This window comes from Lepidochelys olivacea (genome assembly GCF_965140295.1).
Source record: "Lepidochelys olivacea isolate rLepOli2 genome assembly, chromosome: 1".
Classification (NCBI taxonomy): domain Eukaryota; kingdom Metazoa; phylum Chordata; order Testudines; family Cheloniidae; genus Lepidochelys; species Lepidochelys olivacea.
The window spans coordinates 219,684,766-219,704,111 of record NC_140411.1 but is presented as its reverse complement, the minus strand read 5'-3'; the positions used below and the strand labels follow the sequence as shown (position 1 = coordinate 219,704,111).

Genomic DNA, 19,346 nt, shown 5'->3' with positions numbered 1-19,346 from the left:
GATCCCAAAATTTACCTCCTTACCATATGGCAAGAAATCTAATGGATCCTGTTTGCATGTCACATGGACAAGACTCTGAAAAACTCCTCTCACCCGACACTTGGATTTGTAATTTGAGATTAGAGTGAGTTAACAGGATAGTGGAGAGGAATTCCAGGAATGAGATTAAAGAGAATGCAAAAATCCCTGCCACCAGCAGAGGGGGGTTTACTCCTTCAGAGTTTCAGAAGGAATTGGGCTGTGGCTGAAACCCAGCGTGTATAAGGAACGTCAGTGAAGACAGGAGAAACTAAGAAAGCTAAATTCAATATTCATCAACCCCTGTACTGCCTTCCCCTTCCCAATCAGCCTGTCACAACAATTTTGAGAACTCTGTCATGATAGTGCATGTTGCTGCTATTCATTTATTCCCTGTCCTCCTTTTCTCTTACTGCTTCAGAAAAATCCAATGAATCTCTCCTGCTCCAGATGTATAGCTCCCTACATTTCTGGGAACACTACTAAAGTACCCAGGAGGTGAGGAAACTAAACAATTCCACACCTAATTCTGTTGAGCCAGATGGCTTTGGTCTAACTCTAAGGAGAGATCATTCAGAGGTGGATGGATTTTCCCAACCTAATTATTTAATCTGACACTGGAGTCCAGGTCAGGTTGATAGTTTTTTTACAGCGCAGTGTTGCTTAGCACCAGATGAGTGACAAGGAACAAATGAATGCTGCTCTTCTTTTGTACCCAACAAAATCAATCCCTTTAGTTTCTCGGCCACCCATTCCCCTGGGGAATGTAAATGTGATCACCCCAAGGTAAAAACAAATTAGCATTAGTAAGAATGTCTGTTGATCAGGAGGACTACGCACCATGCAGGACAACATCGCTGTGAAAAGGGGTGTGGGTCTCTACTAAGGGAGTCTGCTCCTCACACCCTTTGGGCTTTGATCTACGCAGCTTTGCTTCTGGATTTGGCTGCACCATCAAGGGCTCAAGACGTTTCTTCCTCTGCTTCTTCTCCAGAAGAGCTCTCTGTAAGAGAAACAAAGCATACGAAGGAAGGATGAATAGCCACACACACTAGAGAGGAGGCGGCAATGCATGGTCCCTCCCTGGCCATTGGCAAAGTATTTTATATTGGAACCACTGTGAAGTCTGAAAAGCTCTGGTGCGCTCTGATAAGGGTTTCAAGCTTCGGTGAAGTCTGCATCCTGGAATCATTCTGAAGACTCTGGACTGAGGCACTCACTTGGACTCTCAGATTCCATTGCTGGCAGCCAGGGGTCAAGGCACCACCTTAGACTGCGACCTAATCCTTGGCCATCAGCAATCTTTTGTCTTTGTATCCAATATAAACTGCCACAACTCTTTAATTCACACTGAGTTAAATTTAGCAGGTTTACTCAAAATTCACTATGAAGCATTTCACAAACTAGAATTAGCGATACAAAACTTGTCTGGTGGTTTCATTAATCACTGTCCATAACTTACCTATTTAAAACTGATGGATAGGATAGAAATGATGACCCATCAGGACCCTCCAGCACAGGGGTGGGCAAACTACGGCCTGCGGGCCGGATCCGGCCCCTCAGGGCTTTGGATCCGGCCCACGGGACTGCCCCCCGTGGTGCCGTAGGCCCTGCGCCGCTCTCAGAAGCGGCCGGCAGAGGGGTGCAGAGGGCTCGGTGCTGAGCCCCAAGGGGGGCAGAGGGCTCGGTGCATTGCCCTTGCCTCCAGGTACCACCCCCCGCAGCTCCCATTGGCCGGAAATGGGGAACCGCGGCCAATGGGAGCTTCATGGAGCCCTGTGCCCCTCACCTCCCCCAGAGGCCACGCAGGGTTGTGGTGCTGGCTGCTTCTCGGAGTGGCGTTGCGTGGCGTGGCGTGGGGCCAGGGCAGGCAGGCAGGGAGCCTGCCCTGGCCCCAGTGCGCGCTGCTGCCACCCCAGAGCCGCTTTAGGTAAGCAGTGCCAGGCCAGAGCCCAAACCTCTCCTGCACCCCTGTCCCCCAACTCCCTACCCTAAGCCCCCTGCCTGCACCTCGCACCCCAACTCCCTGCCCTGAGCCCCCAGCCACACCCCGCAACTCCCTGCCCTGAGCCCCCTGCCGCACCCTGCACTCCTGTGCATACCAACCCTGTGCCCTGAGCCCGCTCCTGCACACCGCACCCCCTCACACCCCGCACTCCCTCCCACACCCCAACCCCTTGCCCTGCATACAGTTTCCCCATCCAGATGTGGCCCTCGGTTCAAAAAGTTTGCCCACTCCTGCTCCAGCATCTCTGATTCTATGACTAAACATTCTGTCTTTTTGAAAAACATCTTCAGTTACTAAATTTGGTATGTCAAATGTGTAATAGTACAGATAAGCTAATTTCATATTAAATGCCAAGAAGTACATTTGTGTAGTATTACTTCTGCATGGATAACAATTCAAATATTTTATAGTGAAATCTTAACATAAGGTTGCTCTATCTAGACTTTTAACCATATTTGAGGACTTGACCCAGGAGCAAGTAGGAACAAAAGGTTTCTAAGAATGTACAATTTTGACTGAAAAAGATAAAAAGAAGGGAGAGGGATTTGGACAAAAATTGATCTGGATGGGTGGGACTCTCTAGGGCAGTGGTTCCCAAAGTTTAACAACCAGTGAACCCCTTTCACTAAAATGTCAAGTCTCATGAACCCCCTCCTAAAAATGAATATTTCCAGGGATTTTCTCCTTTACCTGAGTATAAATTATAAAAGCAGTGATCTTGGAAATAAAATGGTTTTTTATGCCATGCATATTAAACATCAATAATAATCATTACAGTATTATTACATTATGAAAACAGCAACACTCTTCCAAGATCTCAATTTTGTAGCTTGTATCACTTTGAATAAGCCTGTTATAAGCCAAGGCTCCTATGTTTCATCAAGGAGCATCAGATGTGAACCAGCATGAAGGTATTTAAGAAGCCAACTCAAAGAGTTCCTCCTACACAAGCATTCAGGTCTTGAGCAGTCCAGGCAAACAACACACGTTACAACAAAGCTTAAAACTTGTTCTTCAGAATAATTTAAAAAACAAAACTAGCTGCCTATTTAATTTTAAAAACAGCAAAAAATGTCCACCTCCCTTTCCATTTCTTATAAGGAGTCCTGAAGAGTAAAGATGTGTGACAGATATCCTTGCTTTGATCTGCTTAGCTCTTGGAAGTCCAGGGGCTTCACTGGAGGCTACTGGCCCCACGCTGCCCAGGGTTCCTAAGGACAGTTCTGTCCACCATTAGGGAATTCCCCAAGAACCCCCTGTAACATTTTGAGAACCCCAGTTTGGGAACCACTGCTCTACGGGAAAGGGAATTATTAAAGAAATTCCTCTTATGACAAAATGCCAGCTTCCTACATATCCCCTGACCCGCTTACTTAATACCCTATTAAAGGATCTACATTTTAAACAGAATGACAAATTAATTTCTTTTTTATTGTTAGCAGCTAAGTTTTGCATTGCACATTACCAGAAAAATGTAACTGCTCCTCCTATGGAACTGAGGTATAGCAAAATATGGACTGTCCTTGTAATGGGAAAGCTATCACAGCAAGTATGTACACAAGAGAAGTGCCAAAAAAAGAATGGGTGTTTAGAAATGTGGTCATCCTTTTTGACATACTCAGAGGAGGAGAACTCTTCAGTCAGCAAGCCAGAATCTTTAGCCAGGTTCTCGAATATTAACCTGATGCTACATCGGAACAAGTTATGTAGTATGTTAACATGTTATTGCAACTGTGTCTTAGTAAAATTTCAAAACACCACCACCACCACCACCACAAAAAAATCACAAAATGCCAAAGTTAAGCTTGAGACCACACCTCTTTCCCTGCTCCCTTGTGCCTATGCATTACAATGTGATAAGAGTCTTCAATTACACTGTGTAACAGGTTGAGCACTCACCGCCACAGCACCTCCTACTGGTTGCCTCAGGAATTAGCTCCTCAGCCTCAGAGCACCCCCTGCTGGCCAGTGTCTCTCCTGCCTCAGGCCTCGTGTCTCTCCCGGACCCCAGTGCCCTTTACCTTGGGGTTCTGCCCACTGGCACTGTTCTGCTTCAGGTACCCCATGTTCCCAGGCAGCTAGGTCCTTCCCACTCCAAGGATGGAGTGAGACTGACCCAGCTCTTCCGTTAGCCCTTGTATCAGGTCCAGCTTAGGTTGGCCTGATTGGGTGTGGCCACAGCTATGCCTGCTCTTATCCTCTTTTCTAATTGGGTCCCAGCCACAACCCTCTCCAAGGGCTGCTTTTAACCCCTGCTCTCCTGGAGTGGGGCAGCCACCCCACTACACACTGCCACATCCTATTTCTCAAATCCTTGACCTGAACTCACTCTTCCAACTGACATTACTATTGCACTCAGTGATATTATTGTGATTCAGCAAAACAGGTCAGGACTTGCACAGGAAATGGACTTTCTGATAGGAGCAGGCATCCCCAGAGGAGAACTCACAACTGACAGCTCCCAGACACTGGGGGCCATGGATAGAACAAGAAGGAGTAGAAGTTACAGGGGAAGTCAAGGGTGTTTCAATCATTCATGTTGAGTTAACTGAATGACAGAGAACTGGATATACCGAGTGAACTCATTCCTTGTGATACAAAGCTGAATGACAAACTTAGCCAGAGTCAAATGAACTATGAATCCTAATCTTAGGGCTTGGCTTCACTTGCAAGTTAGAGCGCATTAAATCAGTCCCGGGCGCCCTAACTCCCAAGGTGTCCACACTGGCAAGGCACGTAGAGCACCTGGACTCTGCAGCTGGAGCACTCCTGGTAATCCACCTCCACGAAAAGCATAAAGCTTGCTGCACCCCGGCTGAAACGCCCAGGCATCAGTCTGAATGAGGTGTTGCATTACTACGCTGTGATTGGTCTCCGGAAATGTCCCATAATCCCCTGAAGTCAAGTGGCCACTCTTGTCATTGTTTTGAACTCGGCTGCAGGCATGCAGATATACCCTTTCAAAGCTCAGTTTCTGACAGCCGGCTGCTTATCTGCTCCGGAACAAAGCAACCATCACTGTGGAATGCTGCTGCTGTGAGCATGTGAGAGAGAGAGAGGCAGGGGGGTGGGTGGGTCCGCTGCTGTCTGAACTTACAAGACAGCATGCTGACACACTCTCTCCCCCCCCAAAACCCACTCTCTCTCCCTCCACATACACACAACACACTCCCTGTCACACTCCACCCCCACCATTTGAAAAGCATGCTGCAGCCACTTGCACACTGGGATAGCTATCACACTGCACTGCTCTCTGTGGTGTTGCAAGTGCTGCTAATGTGGCCACACCAGTGCGCTTGCAGCTGACAGTGTAAACACATGACAGCGTTTTCCCTGCTGCGGTCTCCGAAGGCTGATTTAACTCCCAGAGCTCTACACCTGCAAGTGTAGCCATGCCCTGAGAGTCAACATATATAACCATGTCACTTGTGATGTCATAACAAGTGATAAAGGAAACAAGTTCTAACTTAAAGAATTAGGGTAAGATGCTGCTGGACGCATGCGTGTAACTGTGACGAGAACTACGCTTGGTACGGAGAGTTACAAGGTCTGTGAAGGAAAGTGGAGAATCAGATTTTAGTACACTGTAGCTCATCACTGAGCCAAATGGGATGTTCTACATGTGTACAAGTCACTTGCACTAAAGACAGATCATCCCTGTGTGCTCATTAGTAACCCTAAGAGCAATCTGAAGGTTGTTCTCATTGATGATAGCCCCCAGTTCTCAGTCTCCACATTCTCCTTAAAGAAAGTGGACACCTGGAGGCAGGTGTCCTTCTATCATCATTCCCCTCCGAACCTATGAAACTACCCTCTCTCTTTTTGTTTCTAGTGATGGCTCTTTCCCTGCGTGTATCCTCAATTGCAAAGCTCAGTTCTTGGCCCTTTGCTCTTTTTTATCTCTTTCGGCAACTTTCCTCAGAAGGTCTGGAGTGTGCACACTGTTTCTTTAATTGCATGATAACATACGAAGGCTAGATTGCATGTGCTGGTTCATTATCCTAGCACTCTTCATGAGCGCTACCGCACATGAGCTGGTTTGCTGTCGTAGTTGGCATTCCTGAGAGATGGGCTACATGGGTTACAGTTATTCTAATATTATTTGTGAGAGTCATGTTCTCTAGGCTGGTTTGTTACTGGGTTACTTCTGAGACCTGTGCTGTCCAAGTTAGTTTGTTATGTAACATTACACACAAAGGATAGCCTGAACATTAAAAATATATTTTATAAGTATTAAAATATTGGTTTGGAAGAAGAAACAACATACATAAGAATTAGAGAAACTTTGAAAATACAAATTGAAGGTCAAATTTACCCTTCTGATTGGTAGTCGGACCCTTTACCAGAAATTCAGGTCTGCTGGTTCTGCAGTTGTACAAAATATATAACCAGGCTCAGATCACAGAACATACCAGTATATTGTTACAGGACTAAAAAATCCAAAATATATTCCATAATCATCCAAGAGCAGGAGGGAAGGAAATATGAAGGAAGGAAATGTCAGGGAGCAAGACAGCAAGAGTCAACAACACATTATCCTCAAAATAAATATGAGAGAGAATCTGTCATTGACATTTCCCTTATCTGACAGACAGAAGAGGAGAAGGGAAGCAAGAGAGACATTATACATGCAGTAAGAATATACCCAGTTACTATAGGCGTTGGAGACTGAATCTGGGGGTCAGTATCTGATACCAGTAAACTAACTCTCTAAGAGCAACCTGACTGATTCTTCTACTAGGCCAGGTTTTTTAAAGCATTTTAGTGTTTGCTGGCCTAGAAGTTTATTTCCATCTTAGGCCTAGTCTATACTTAAAATTTAGGTCAACACAGGAACAGTGCTCAGAGTTGTGAAAAATCCAAACCTCTCAGTGTAGACATGGTTAGGTTGACAGAAGAAAGCTTCCACTGACCCAGCTACCACCGCTTGTGGAGGTGGAGTTACTGCAGTGATGGGAAAACCCCTTCCATTGCTGCAGTGTGCGGCTATATGATGGTGCTACAGTGGCATAATTATGGCACCGTAGTCATGCTGTTGTAGCACCCGTAGTGTAGACACGGCCTGAGTACAGTACAATTCTGTTTTAACAAAGAGTTTATGGGACACACCAAAACTTCAAGAAAACAGGGTTTGGATACATGGGACAGTATTTCATCATGCACACCTTCATTTAACAGAAACTTTTGGTTAACCAGAAGGTAGAAAAAATGGGATACTAAAGTCATTTGTTTTAAAAGGGTTTCTCTCTATTTCTGTGTTTGATTAAGGCATGGAAAATTTATTATTTAAGTAGGCTTAGCATAATTCTTTGTGTTTAATAATTTTGATAGAGAGTATCAATATTTATTTTGAAGCATTGTTTTAGATTTTGTGTCTCTTTAAATTTTCACAGTTGTGGAATTATGGGGGAGGAGATCTCAGACAATAATTATTTAATGACAGTAAATGTTAAGATTTCGAACATTAAAGCTACCTAAATGGTGCCTCTGCTCCAGCTGCACTAAATGCTAGCTTAACACCACATTTTATACACATTAAGGTGGAGACTGCAGTAAGTTCTCAAGCAGCATTTCTCTTCCTTTGCCTATCTGTAAATGTAGATGATTATAGATAGAAATATTTTTTCATCAGTTTGAGTGTGTATGGTAAAAACAGTATTTACCAATAAAAATCTAATTCTAATGCGCTGCTTTACCGCATTATATCCGAATTCGTGTTCTATCGGGTCGCGTTATATCGGGGTAGAGGTGTATGACCAGCATATGGCCTGTCACAGTGCCCCTTGCAACCTGCTGCTTGCCTCTTTCTTTCTGCAGAATTTAAGCTTCCATTTATTAAAAAAATTTAGATTTAATCTAAAACCAGCCATTTAAGGCTGCTAGAGTGCAGTTCACTTTGTTTGAACGAGATGGCATAACAACTTTATAATCAACATTGCTAAGTGTTCTTTTAAAAATTTGCTTACACTGATGTGATGTCCAAATAATAGAATTGGATTTTGTTTACTTTTGGCTAATATCCAACTCTTTCTTCCACCCCTGTATTATAATGGAGATTAATATACTTCAGGGAAAAGACACTTGAGCACTATGCTCCATTTGTGCCCTATAAGATAATGAAAGGATACTGGTTATTATGATGCATTTGACACTTTGGGAACATTACACATTAAAAACTTTCCATGACATTTTACTTTCAGGCTACACAGGAGTCCTGGAAATTCAGAACACCGTGAACACAGGAAACAAAACAACAACACTGAGTCTAGCATATTTCCAGCAAGCTGCCCAGGGAGTTAGCGCCATCAGATCTAGAATAACATAGCAGACCAATGGGCCATCCAGTTTGGTTTTCTGTGCCTTAGGGGAAGACATAAAACCCCTAATAAAGCAGTTGAGGGTGCAATACTACACCATTTATTTATTAATAATTGTCATCGTTGGTATTGTGTCAACAAGTGTGCTGGGCACATCACAGGAAGCCTATAAAAGGCAGCTCCCTGCTGTGCAAAAAGTTGCTTCCTGAGCATCATCTGGTTGCCGGTTTAAGCCATGAACGATGTGGCTTAATAGATCTTGCAATGCTTATCCCAGCTATTTATAGAAATTAGAGATGAAAAAAGCCTGTTTAGTGTGTGGTGCACAATATACACCTCTACCCCGACAGAACGCGGTCCTAGGGAGCCAAAAAATCTTACCGCGTTATAGGTGAAACCGTGAGATATCGAACTTGCTTTGGCCACGAGCTTTTCCATTATTAATAGTCACTTCCCACCCCCTGACTGACCCCTCAAAATCCCCGACCCACCCAACCCTCCCCTCCCCCCCAACTCCCTGTCCCCTGACTGCCCCGCCCCCTAGCCACACCCCCTGACAGGCCCCCCGGGACTCCCATGCCCTATCCAACGCCCCCATTCCCCGTCCCCTGACCGCCCCACCCCCAGAACCTCCGAACCATCCAACCCCCCCTGCTCCCTGTCCCCTGACCAACCCCCGAGACTCTCTGCCCCTTATCCAACCCCTCGGCCCTGGCCCGGCACCCTTAACACACCGCTCAGAGCCGTATGTCAGAGCCAGACACGCCGACGCACTGATCCGCCGGAGCACGCAGCCCCGCCCCGCAGAGCGCTGCTTTACCGCATTATATCCGAATTCCTGTTCTATCGGGTCGCGTTATATCGGGATAGAGGTGTATGACCAGCATGTGGCCTGTCACAGTGCCCCTTGCAACCTGCTGCTTGCCTCTTTCTTTCTGCAGAATTTAAGCTTTCATTTATTAAAAAAAATAGACTAAAATTTTCAGAAGCATTTGAAGGTAAAAATTTGAATCTACATGTACATACCTAAATAAGAGGCCTAATTACCAGCACTGCTGGGCACCCACAGCTCTAACAGACTGAAGTTTCAAAATTTGTCGCAAGTCTCTAGCCCCTATAATTTTGCAGAGAACTTTCTGAATGCAAACCAATACAGTTCTCTTTAAATGTGTCTGCAAAGAGCCTAAAACAGAACCTCAGAGAGGTGTGAACTACTCCCATTCATCTACTTAGGTTAGCCCCATTGCCTAACAAAGTCAAATGACATGCTTGAACTCTGTACCGTTCCTTATTTCAACATTACCTCTAATAAATTTATTAAATTTGTACTCTCTTTTATTTTAGAAGAAAGATCCAAAGTAAGTACTCTATCCGGTGTTGTTGGTTAATCATACATTATTTGTAGAACCTATAGAGGGAGAAATCCTGTTTGGTCTGAGTGGTACAACCAAAGACGTAAACTCTTCCACGGACTTCTTTAGGCCTTGTCTACCCTGGCAAGTTTCTGCCCAGCAATGCAGCTTTCTGTGTTATAACTCCCGCGGTGCACACACTGCCAAGCCATTTAGAGCACAGAAACTGCGCAGTTGCCGCGCTGTAAAAAACCCGCCCCGACGAGAGGCGTAGAGCTTTCTGTGCCGGGGGTACAGCGCTGCGGTGCCACTGTAGACACCCTGGTCGATACAGCGCTGTGACTGGCCTCCGGGAGGTGTCCCACAATGCCTCTTCTCACCTCTCTGGTCATCAGTTTGAACTCTACTGCCTGGCCCTTAGGTGACCAACCATGAACCCCACGCCATACATTCCTTGGGAATTTTGAAAGTCCCCTTCCTGTTTGCTCGGCGATGCGTGCAGTGGTCTCAGCGCATCTCTCCAGGCGGCCATGCCTGCTCCACGCACCAGGCGATCCCGGCTTGGAGCAATGCCGAGCTGCTGGCCCTCATCAGCATTTGGGGAGAGGAGGCTGTGCAGTCCCAGCTGCGCTCCAGCCATAGGAATTACGATACCTATGGACAGATTTCACAATGCATGACAGAAAGAGGCCATGACCAGGACACACTGCAGTGCAGGGTCAAAGCGAAGGAGCTGCGGAACACCTACCACAAGGCGCAGGAGGCAAACTGCCTTGTCGGTGCTGCGCCCACGAGCTGCCAGTCCTACAAAGAGCTGGACATGATACTCGGTGGCGATCCCACCTCCACTGCAAAGACTTCCGTGGCTCACGTGCCATTTGAGAGTGGGCAGAGTCAGGAGGAGGAAATCTTAGACGAGGATGTGGAGGGGGAAGGGGACCCAGAAGCAGAGTACGACTCAGAGGTCAGAGATGCATGCAGCCAGGAGCCCTTCTCTACCTCAGAGAGGGCTAGCCAGTCACAGCAGTCAGAGCTTGGCGAAGTGCAAACAGGAGAGGAGACCCCTGGTAAGTGGCTTTGATTTTTGGGAATCGCTGAAGCAAGTTGTTGGGGGCAGCAGGGTTGCAGAAAGCAGGCTTGTGTCTGTATGATGCGTGTACCGCCATATGCCTAGTCTGAATGGCAGAACAGGGTGTTGATTGACTCCCTCACTTCACAGGAATCTGTTTCAGAGATCTCCATAAAACTCTCATGGTGATACTGGGCAAGCTGCTGTCACAGGTTCTTTGGCAGAGCTGCTTTGTTTCTTGCCCCGTTAAGGGTAACTTTCCTGTGCCACTCTGTGTGTGGGGGGGAGGGGGGGCATTGTTGCACACAGGCGAGCCGCATAAAGCCCAGGATGGAAGCCGCAGTCTTGGAGAAGACCCTCCCTCGATTCCCTACTCACCCTCAGCAGCGAGATATCTTCCATAATGAACACAGCCTGTGGAAAATGTGGGGACAGTAATGATTATAAGGCCCCCCTACAGTGCTGGCTCTCCCCAAGAGCCACGTGCACTATCATAGAATCATAGAATATCAGGGTTGGAAGGGACCCCAGAAGGTCATCTAGTCCAACCCCCTGCTCAAAGCAGGCCCAATTCCCAGTTAAATCATCCCAGCCAGGGCTTTGTCAAGCCTGACCTTAAATACCTCTAAGGAAGGAGATTCTACCACCTCCCTAGGTGATATCGTCCTGGAACATCGATTTCCCCTCTGGTTACTCATCATTTTGGGGGTCTTGTGACTCATGTGTGCTTGCCTGGAGTCAGCCAATTAGTGACATGTATGTGAATAGAAAAGGAGTAGACTAACACAGCTGCTACTCTGAAACCTGTCAGGTATGTGACTAGTGGCTGTGTTTTAAATCACTGAATCAGTGGTCTGGGTGTTGCAAACAATACTGCTTCTGTAAAATGTTGCATTTTGGTTTCACAGAGATGACCTTGGGAGCCCAGCCTCCCTTTGTTATCACCAGCTGAACGGCTGCACAGAATTAGAAAGCAGCCACAAAAAACTAAAGAGGACTTTCTGCGTGATGTCACGATGTGCTGTGCGGCCGAAAAACAAGCACTGAAGGACAGTGAGAAGAGGGACCAAAAGGACAACGTGGCACACCAGAACGCAGCCATGGAGCGGCTCTTAAATGTTACGGAGCGCCAAGCAGACATGCTCCAGGCGCTACTAGTGCAGCAAACCAAGCAGCTCCGCGCCCGCCCTCCCCTGCAGCCGCTGTCGCAAAACTCTTTCCCATGCGCCCCCCAGACCCCGCCAACACGCTCTTATAAACCTCCTGGCTCCAGTCTGTACCCGCAGCATTCCACGCCTCCCCCATCACAGGCCAGCCCTGCCGACTCCCAGTACCCACTGCACTCAACACCCGTCCCTCTGCAGGCTGGCACTGTACTCCAAAGGACAAAGCTGCATATGATACCTGGATATACACAAATCTTTAACCGTCCCGAGACCCCACCTCGTCCTAGGACCCTCCCATCCCCCATCCCTCACAGTGCTGATGTGTTTTTTGTTTGTCTCTCTCCTCCGCTTGTTGTCTTTTATCAAAGAATTGTTTTGGTTTAAAAGCAATTGTTATTCCAGTAATTGAAAGTAAACAGAACCCTGCAAAGCAACAAGCAATTTTCTTAAACCTTCACAGTGCATCGTCTGCACCAATCACAATCACCTCCTAGCATAACAAACACTGCACTCCCGAGCACAGCAACAAACATTAGTGGCTTTCAGATTCAAATTGCTGCCTCAAGGTACCCCTGATCCTTATGGCCCCGTGCTGCACCCCTCTAAAAGCCCTGGTCTCTGGTTGTTCAAATTCAGCCTCCAGGCACTGAGCCTCAGCAGTCCAGCCCTAAGTGAAGCTTTCACCCTTCCCTTCACAAATATTATGGAGCATACACCACGCGGCTATAAGCATAGGAATGTTGTCATCAGCCAGGTCCAGCCTCCCATATAGGCAGCGCCAGTGGGTCTTTACACTGCCAAAACCACACTCAACAGTCATTCTCCACTTGCTCAGCATGTTGTTGAACCGCTCCTTGCTGCTGTCAAGGTGCCCCGTGCATGGCTTCATAAATCATGGCATTAAGGGGTAGGTGGGGTCTCCCAGGATCACAATGGGCATTTCCATTTCCCCTACAGTGATCTTCTGGTCTGGGTAGAAACTCTCTGCTTGCAGCTTCCTGAACAGGCCAGTGTTCCAAAAGATGCGTGCATCAGGCACCTTTCCGGACCAGCCCGCTTTAATGTCCGTGAAACATCCACGGTGATCCACAAGTGCCTGAAGAACCATTGAGAAATACCCCTTGCGATTAATGTACTCCATGGCTAGGTGGTCTGGTGCCAGAATTGGAATGGCGTGCCATCTATCGCCCCTCCGCAGTTAGGGAAGCCCATTTGTGCAAACCCATCCACAATGTCACGCATGTTGTCCATAGACATGGTATTTCGGATCAGGATGCGATTAATGGCCCTGCACACTTCCATCAACACAAGTCCAACGGTCGACTTTCCCACTCCAAACTGGTTAGCGACCGATCAGTAGCAGTCTGGAATAGCCAGTTTCCACAGTGTAATCGCCATGCGCTTCTCCGACGGCAGGACAGCTCTCATTCTCGTATCCTTGCACCGCAGGCCTGGGGCGAGCTCATCACACAGTCCCATGAATGTGGCTTTCCTCATCCAAAAGTTCTGCAGCCACTGCTCATCATCCCAGACGTGCACGACGATCTGACCCCACCACTCAGTGCTTGTTTCCCAAGCCCAAAAGCGGTATTCCACTGTGGTCAGCACCTCCATGAATGCCACGAGCAATCTCGTGTCGGAGCTACTACAGGTGGCGAGATCAATGTCAAACTCCTCTTGCCTTTGTAGTTTATGGAATAACTCCACTGCCACTTGTGACATGTTAGTAAGAGCGAGCAGCATATTGGTCAACAGTGCGAGATGCATTCCTGCAGACCGAAGAGGCAGAGCACGCAGTACACAAACTGTTGAAAGATGGCGCCAAATGCAGATGGAAGCACATGGACTGCTGGATGCAAACCAATGCATCACAGAGCATTGGGACAGAACCCAGGATGCCCCGTGACCCCCTCCGCCTTCCCACAACTCTTAACGGCAGAAGAGATGCTCTGTGGGATAGCTGCTCAGAGCGCACAGCTCTGAATACCGATGCAAGTGCTGCACGTGTGAATATGCTACTGCGCAGGCAGCTGACAGTGTGAACATACAACACTGGTTTCCCTTCAGTGCTCTCTGAGTGACAATGTAACTGCCGGTGCTGTAACTCTGCCAGTCTAGACATACCCTTAGATAAGGCCATACATACCTACACAGAAACAACATATCTGATACTAGAGACAAAGGGTAGAACACACTTCAATGGCTGGAAGCTGAAGCAAGACAAATTCAGACTAGAAATAAGGCACAAATATCTAAGTGAGGGCAGTTAACCACTGGAACAGCTCACCAAAGATTGTGGCAGATTCTTCATCCCTTAGGAGTTTTTAAATCAAGACTGGATGCCTTTTTATAATATATGCTTCTAGTGCATCCATGAGTTATTGCATTCTGTACAAGAATTATTGGGTGATGCTCTAAGCCTTGTGTTAGGAAGTGAGATTAGATTATCAAAATGGATTTCTGACCTCAAAAATATATGAGCCCAGTGGCGGATTAGCCACTTGGCCTATGGGACCCATGCCCAGGGGCCCTGGCCAATTGGGGGAGCCCCCGAAAAAATCCGCCACCAGATGGCGGAAGCCCAGAGCCCCATAAGCAGCGCTGGGTGGGGCAGGGGAAGCCCCAATGCCCTGACCCCTGTAGCAATGCCGGGTGGAGCGGGGAAAGCCCCCACATTCTGACCCAGCTCCCTAGCAGAAGCGCCATGTGGGTGAGGAAAGTCCCCCCACCCCGCCCCTGCTCCTTGGCAGAAGTGCCAGGCAAAGTCCCAGCGCCCAGACCCAGCTGCGGCCTGGGATTGGAGGCGCTCTCACTCCCTGCCGTGGCCTAAGGGTTGGAGGAGCTCTCACTCCTTGCCCACCCAGGGCCGTGACGGGGAGGACAGAGCTTCTCCAGTCTTTGTGGGGGACAGAAAGAAGCAAATGGGTGGGGGAGTGGAATGGGGTGGAACAAGGGTGGGGGCGCGGGGGGAAGGGGTGGAACGGAATGTGGCCATGGGTGGGGCTGTAGGTGGAAGAGGTGGGGAGCAGCCCCACTACGTGCTCTGGCTGAGGGCCCCACCAAACCTTAATCCGCCTCTGTATGAACCTATACTCATCTTAAATTTCACAGGGCAGAAGAGTAAGTATGAATATGTTTATCTAAGTGCCCTAAAGGGTATGGTGGTCTGGGCATTCAGCAAGTTGCATATCAATCAGCTGTTTGGAAAGAGATACAATTCCTGCTCTTCTGCCAAATCAAATGCTAAGCCAAAAATGGGTTGTATTTAGAAAAAGAAAGAAAGTTGCTGGCAGTCGCTCTTTCTACTGTTTAGAGAGTATTTTTCTTTCTGCTTTGATGTTTAAACTGGATAATTCCCTACAGAGATTAATTCTCCTCCTCTCTTTTGATCCACTCAGTCTTGTGATGAATGAATCCTAATGAAATGAATAAAACAACACTTGCAGGAGACACAAAATATCAAGGAAATCAAAACAAAACCTACGGCAAGCTTGACCCCTAAACTAATGATAACCAGAAAATCCCTGAAGGCAAATGGTAGCGATTCATTCTAATCTGTCTCTATCCATCATTCCAAGCATTTATATCACATGCATCACCCTGTCTTTGTTTTACTCCACACATGGTCTCACGTGCAATGGGAGATGCTCTGCACCTTTTGCAGTTGTTTACACCAGTGCAAAGTGGGTGTAAAATGCTGGTGTTTTACACCCACTTTTCACTGGTGTAAAGACTATATAAAGCACAGCAGTGAATCAGGTGCATCCAAGAAGCACAATGTGGGGAAGGAAGAAGTGCAAACATTTGCCTCTCCTTCTCTATCAGAATAAAGCAGCAGCAAACTCAGACTCAATGTAAAATGTGGTTGTAAATTCCTGGAGACTGATGTTTTGCCCATTCTCTTATAGTGACACTTGTCAGCCTCTGCACTGCCGATCCACTTACCTGGTTCTCTAGTTTCAGCTGTCGCAATTTCACACTTTCATCTTCAAAAATACTGTGAAAAGGAAAGAGAAAAAACCCTATTATTGCTAGGAAAAATCATTTACATAGCACTGTAAGTGTATATGGTGCTCTACAGAGCAAGACACGGTTCCAGAACAAACACGTTTATAAACTAACTGCCATCCCACAATATACTTTTTACCATACTGTGAGACCCAGTTACAACAGCCCTTTGAGATGTTTAAAAACTCACTTTTATAGTGCAGTTTAGACAAGACTAAGCTATGTATTAACCACGTTCTTGAAGCAATACTGAAGCAACTTTCAATACTGACAGGTTGCAGAGGAGCAGCCGTGTGAGTCTGTATCCGCAAAAAGAAAAGGAGGACTTGTGGCACCTTAGAGACTAACCAATTTATTTGAGCATGAGCTTTCGTGGGCTACAGCTCACTTCATCGGATGCAAATTGGCTGAGTCATGAGCCAGTTTGCTGCTTCAATGCTTAACACTTCAAAGTAATTCACTGTGGTCCTGGTTCTCCCACAAATATCTACATCTCAGAGTTCTGCACTCGCTGGCTCCTCAATCCAGCTCTTTCCTCTTTGTGGATTGCCCAGGATCACTAATCATGATACGCAAAAGACTGTATTTACCCAGTTTTGATATGAATTTGACCTGATGTATAAAAATTGATGATTTCAGTACTGAAATGTTCTATCGTTAGGTGAGGTTGTGGTTGGCGTTAGGAATTTGCTACTCACTGATATTTTAATAGGCAATAACATTGTAGCCATGTCTAAGCATGTTAATGTTATAGGCAGGTCCTAGGGAAAGTATGGGTCTAATACACCTGCTTTGTCTGTAGCCAGTGAGGAAGGCTGTGAAAGGGGAGGGAAATCCTAGCCTTTTTCTGCTGAGAATAGTAGCTTGCCTGCTAAGAAGGAATTTGAAAGTTCTTCTATTGTGCCAGAATCTGCTCTGAGCTTAAGTGAAACACACAAAAAATTTCTGGTAGTGATCAATGGCTCAGTGTCTAGTTGGCAGCCAGTATCAAGCAGAGTGCCCCAGGGGTCAGTCCTGGGGCCCGTTTTGTTCAACATCTTCATTAATGATCTGGATGATGGGATGGATTGCACCCTCAGGAAGTTTGCGGATGACACTAAACTTGGGGGGGAGAGATAGATAAGCTGGAGGATAGGGGTAGGGTCCAGAGTGACCTAGACAAATTGGAGGATTGGGCTAAAAGAAATCTGATGAGGTTCAACAAGGACAAATGCAGATGGAAGAATCCCATGCACTGCTACAGGCTGGGGACTGACTGGCTAAGCAGCAGTTCTGCAAAAAAGGACCTGGGGATTACAGTGGAAGAGAAGCTGGATATGAGTCAACAGTGTGCCCGTGTTGCCAAGAAGGCTACGGGCATATTGGGCTGCATTAGTAGGAGCATTGCCAGCAGATTGAGGGAAGTGATTATTCCGCTCTATTCGGCACTGGTGAGGCCACACCTGGAGTATTGCATCCAGTTTTGGGCCCCCCACTACAGAAAGGATGTGGACAAATTGGAAGAGTGTCATCTAATCATATTTTAATGAACTTAGTCTGAGGGTTATCTGTGTTTAACTGCTTTTTATTTTGTCACACTTCCTATTTCTGTAATTTAGCCATAAAACATTTGAGAAATCCTCACTTAGGTCAATGACTTTGGACTGATAATAGCCTCAGATAGAAAGTGAATCCTGAGCTCAGTAGCTGCAGAGCCAGGAATAGGTAGCATCTTGAGTACAAAATTGAGGGCATGGAGAAGATTGTGATGACTATCCAGAAAAGTAGCATAAAAGAGCCAGTCAGGGACATTATAGGCATAGAGAGGGACAAATGACCTGAAGGATACTTGCTATGGTTATAGTAACAGATTTAGGCTCTCTGTTGAAGGATGCACACAATTTAAACAATTGATATTTTTGTAACACATTTGCTGAATACAGCAAGATATGCAGTAGCTGCCATGTGGAAATCCGGTGGGTGATGAAGACTTGGCATGCTCACATACAGAACACACTAGTGATAGAAAAGGTTACCTTTGGCATGGACAAAACACACACTGGTTAGAAGCTGTAAAATAGGACTGAGTGGACTTGTCAGAGCTAAAGTTTTACATTGTTTTATTTTTGAATGCAGGTTTCTTTTGTACATAATTCTACATTTGTTAGTTCAACTTTCATGATAAAGAGATTGCATTACAGTACTTGTATGAGGTGAACTGAAAAATACTATTTCTTTTGTTTTTTACAGCACAAATATTTGTAATAAAAAAATAAATATAAAGTGAGCACTGTACACTTTGTATTCTATGTTTTGACTGAAATCAATATATTTGAAAATGTAGAAAACATCCAAACATATTTAAATAGTATTTTATTATTGTTTAACAGTGCGATTAATCACGTGATTTTTTTAATTGTGCGATTAATCACAATTTTTTTAATTGCTTGACAGCCCTAATAAAAATACAAAAGCATCACAGCACACTATTATTGAAATATTGCTTACTTTCTTATTTTGTCTGTATGAAATTTTAGTGTGTACTGACTTCACTAGTGCTTTTTATGTAGCCTATTGTAAAACTAGGCAACTATCTAGATGAGTTAATGTACTCCCTGGAAGACCTCTGCTTACCCCCAGGGGTATGTGTATCCCTAGTTGAGAACCATGGTATTAGATAAAGGTCACTTTTCCATTTCTCTCTCTCTCTCTCACTCACACACCCACACCCACCCCTTTTCTTTTTGGACATTGTCTTAAGTAATTATTTTTATTTAAAAAATAGCAGTGTGGACACAAACTAACATTATGTTTGCACTCTTCACTGCTTCTTTGTGATGGAAAAATGAAACCTCAAAAGATTTTTGTTTGTTTTTTATGTTAGACATATAAGATCCCAACATTTATTTTTAGCTGGATAATGCTGCCAGTGAAGAATAGGGAATGACCTCTCTGAGCTGCAATTACCCCAATTTTCAATGGGGATCAAAATCATTTTTAATTATGTTGTTCGTGTCTACTTTCGAACAAAACCTATGTCAAGTGAAAACTTTATAGCTATGTTTGAAGACTGGAACAGCACCACTACTGCAGAATAGACTAGCCCTCACATTCAACACTCCTCATTACTTAATTAAGGGTTGGAAGTGATAACAGTCAGGATCAATCTATTGTGATGTCTCCATTCTGGTCCTCCAATGATGATTCAAGTCCTTCAATAACAAGAAGAAAGTCAGGATCTGATTTTCCTAATGTAGAAGGCATGCAAAAAACCAAGTGTGATGGAGGTGGGTGGGTGGTTATTCCAACATCCCCCCACCCCTGGTAAGGAAGGAAGAAACAAAAACTTTCACAAGTCATCTTTTTGCATCATAGAGTACAGGAACAATTTTGTCTCCTTTTCAGGTCACCTTTAACAGATTAAGAGCA

At 45.8% G+C, this 19,346-nt stretch overlaps 1 protein-coding gene across 1 annotated transcript in view; it reads right to left on the bottom strand.

Moving 5' to 3' along the window:
• TULP3 (TUB like protein 3) overlaps positions 1 to 19,346 on the bottom strand; it is a 79,118-nt gene that overhangs the window by 28,304 nt on the left and 31,468 nt on the right. The window contains exons 2-3 of the mRNA XM_084633928.1: positions 15,876 to 15,927; positions 859 to 1,021 (exon numbers count right to left, since the gene is read on the bottom strand). Of these exons, the coding sequence (XP_084490054.1) occupies positions 859 to 1,021; positions 15,876 to 15,927 (215 nt within the window). The remainder of the gene's footprint in view (positions 1 to 858; positions 1,022 to 15,875; positions 15,928 to 19,346) is intronic.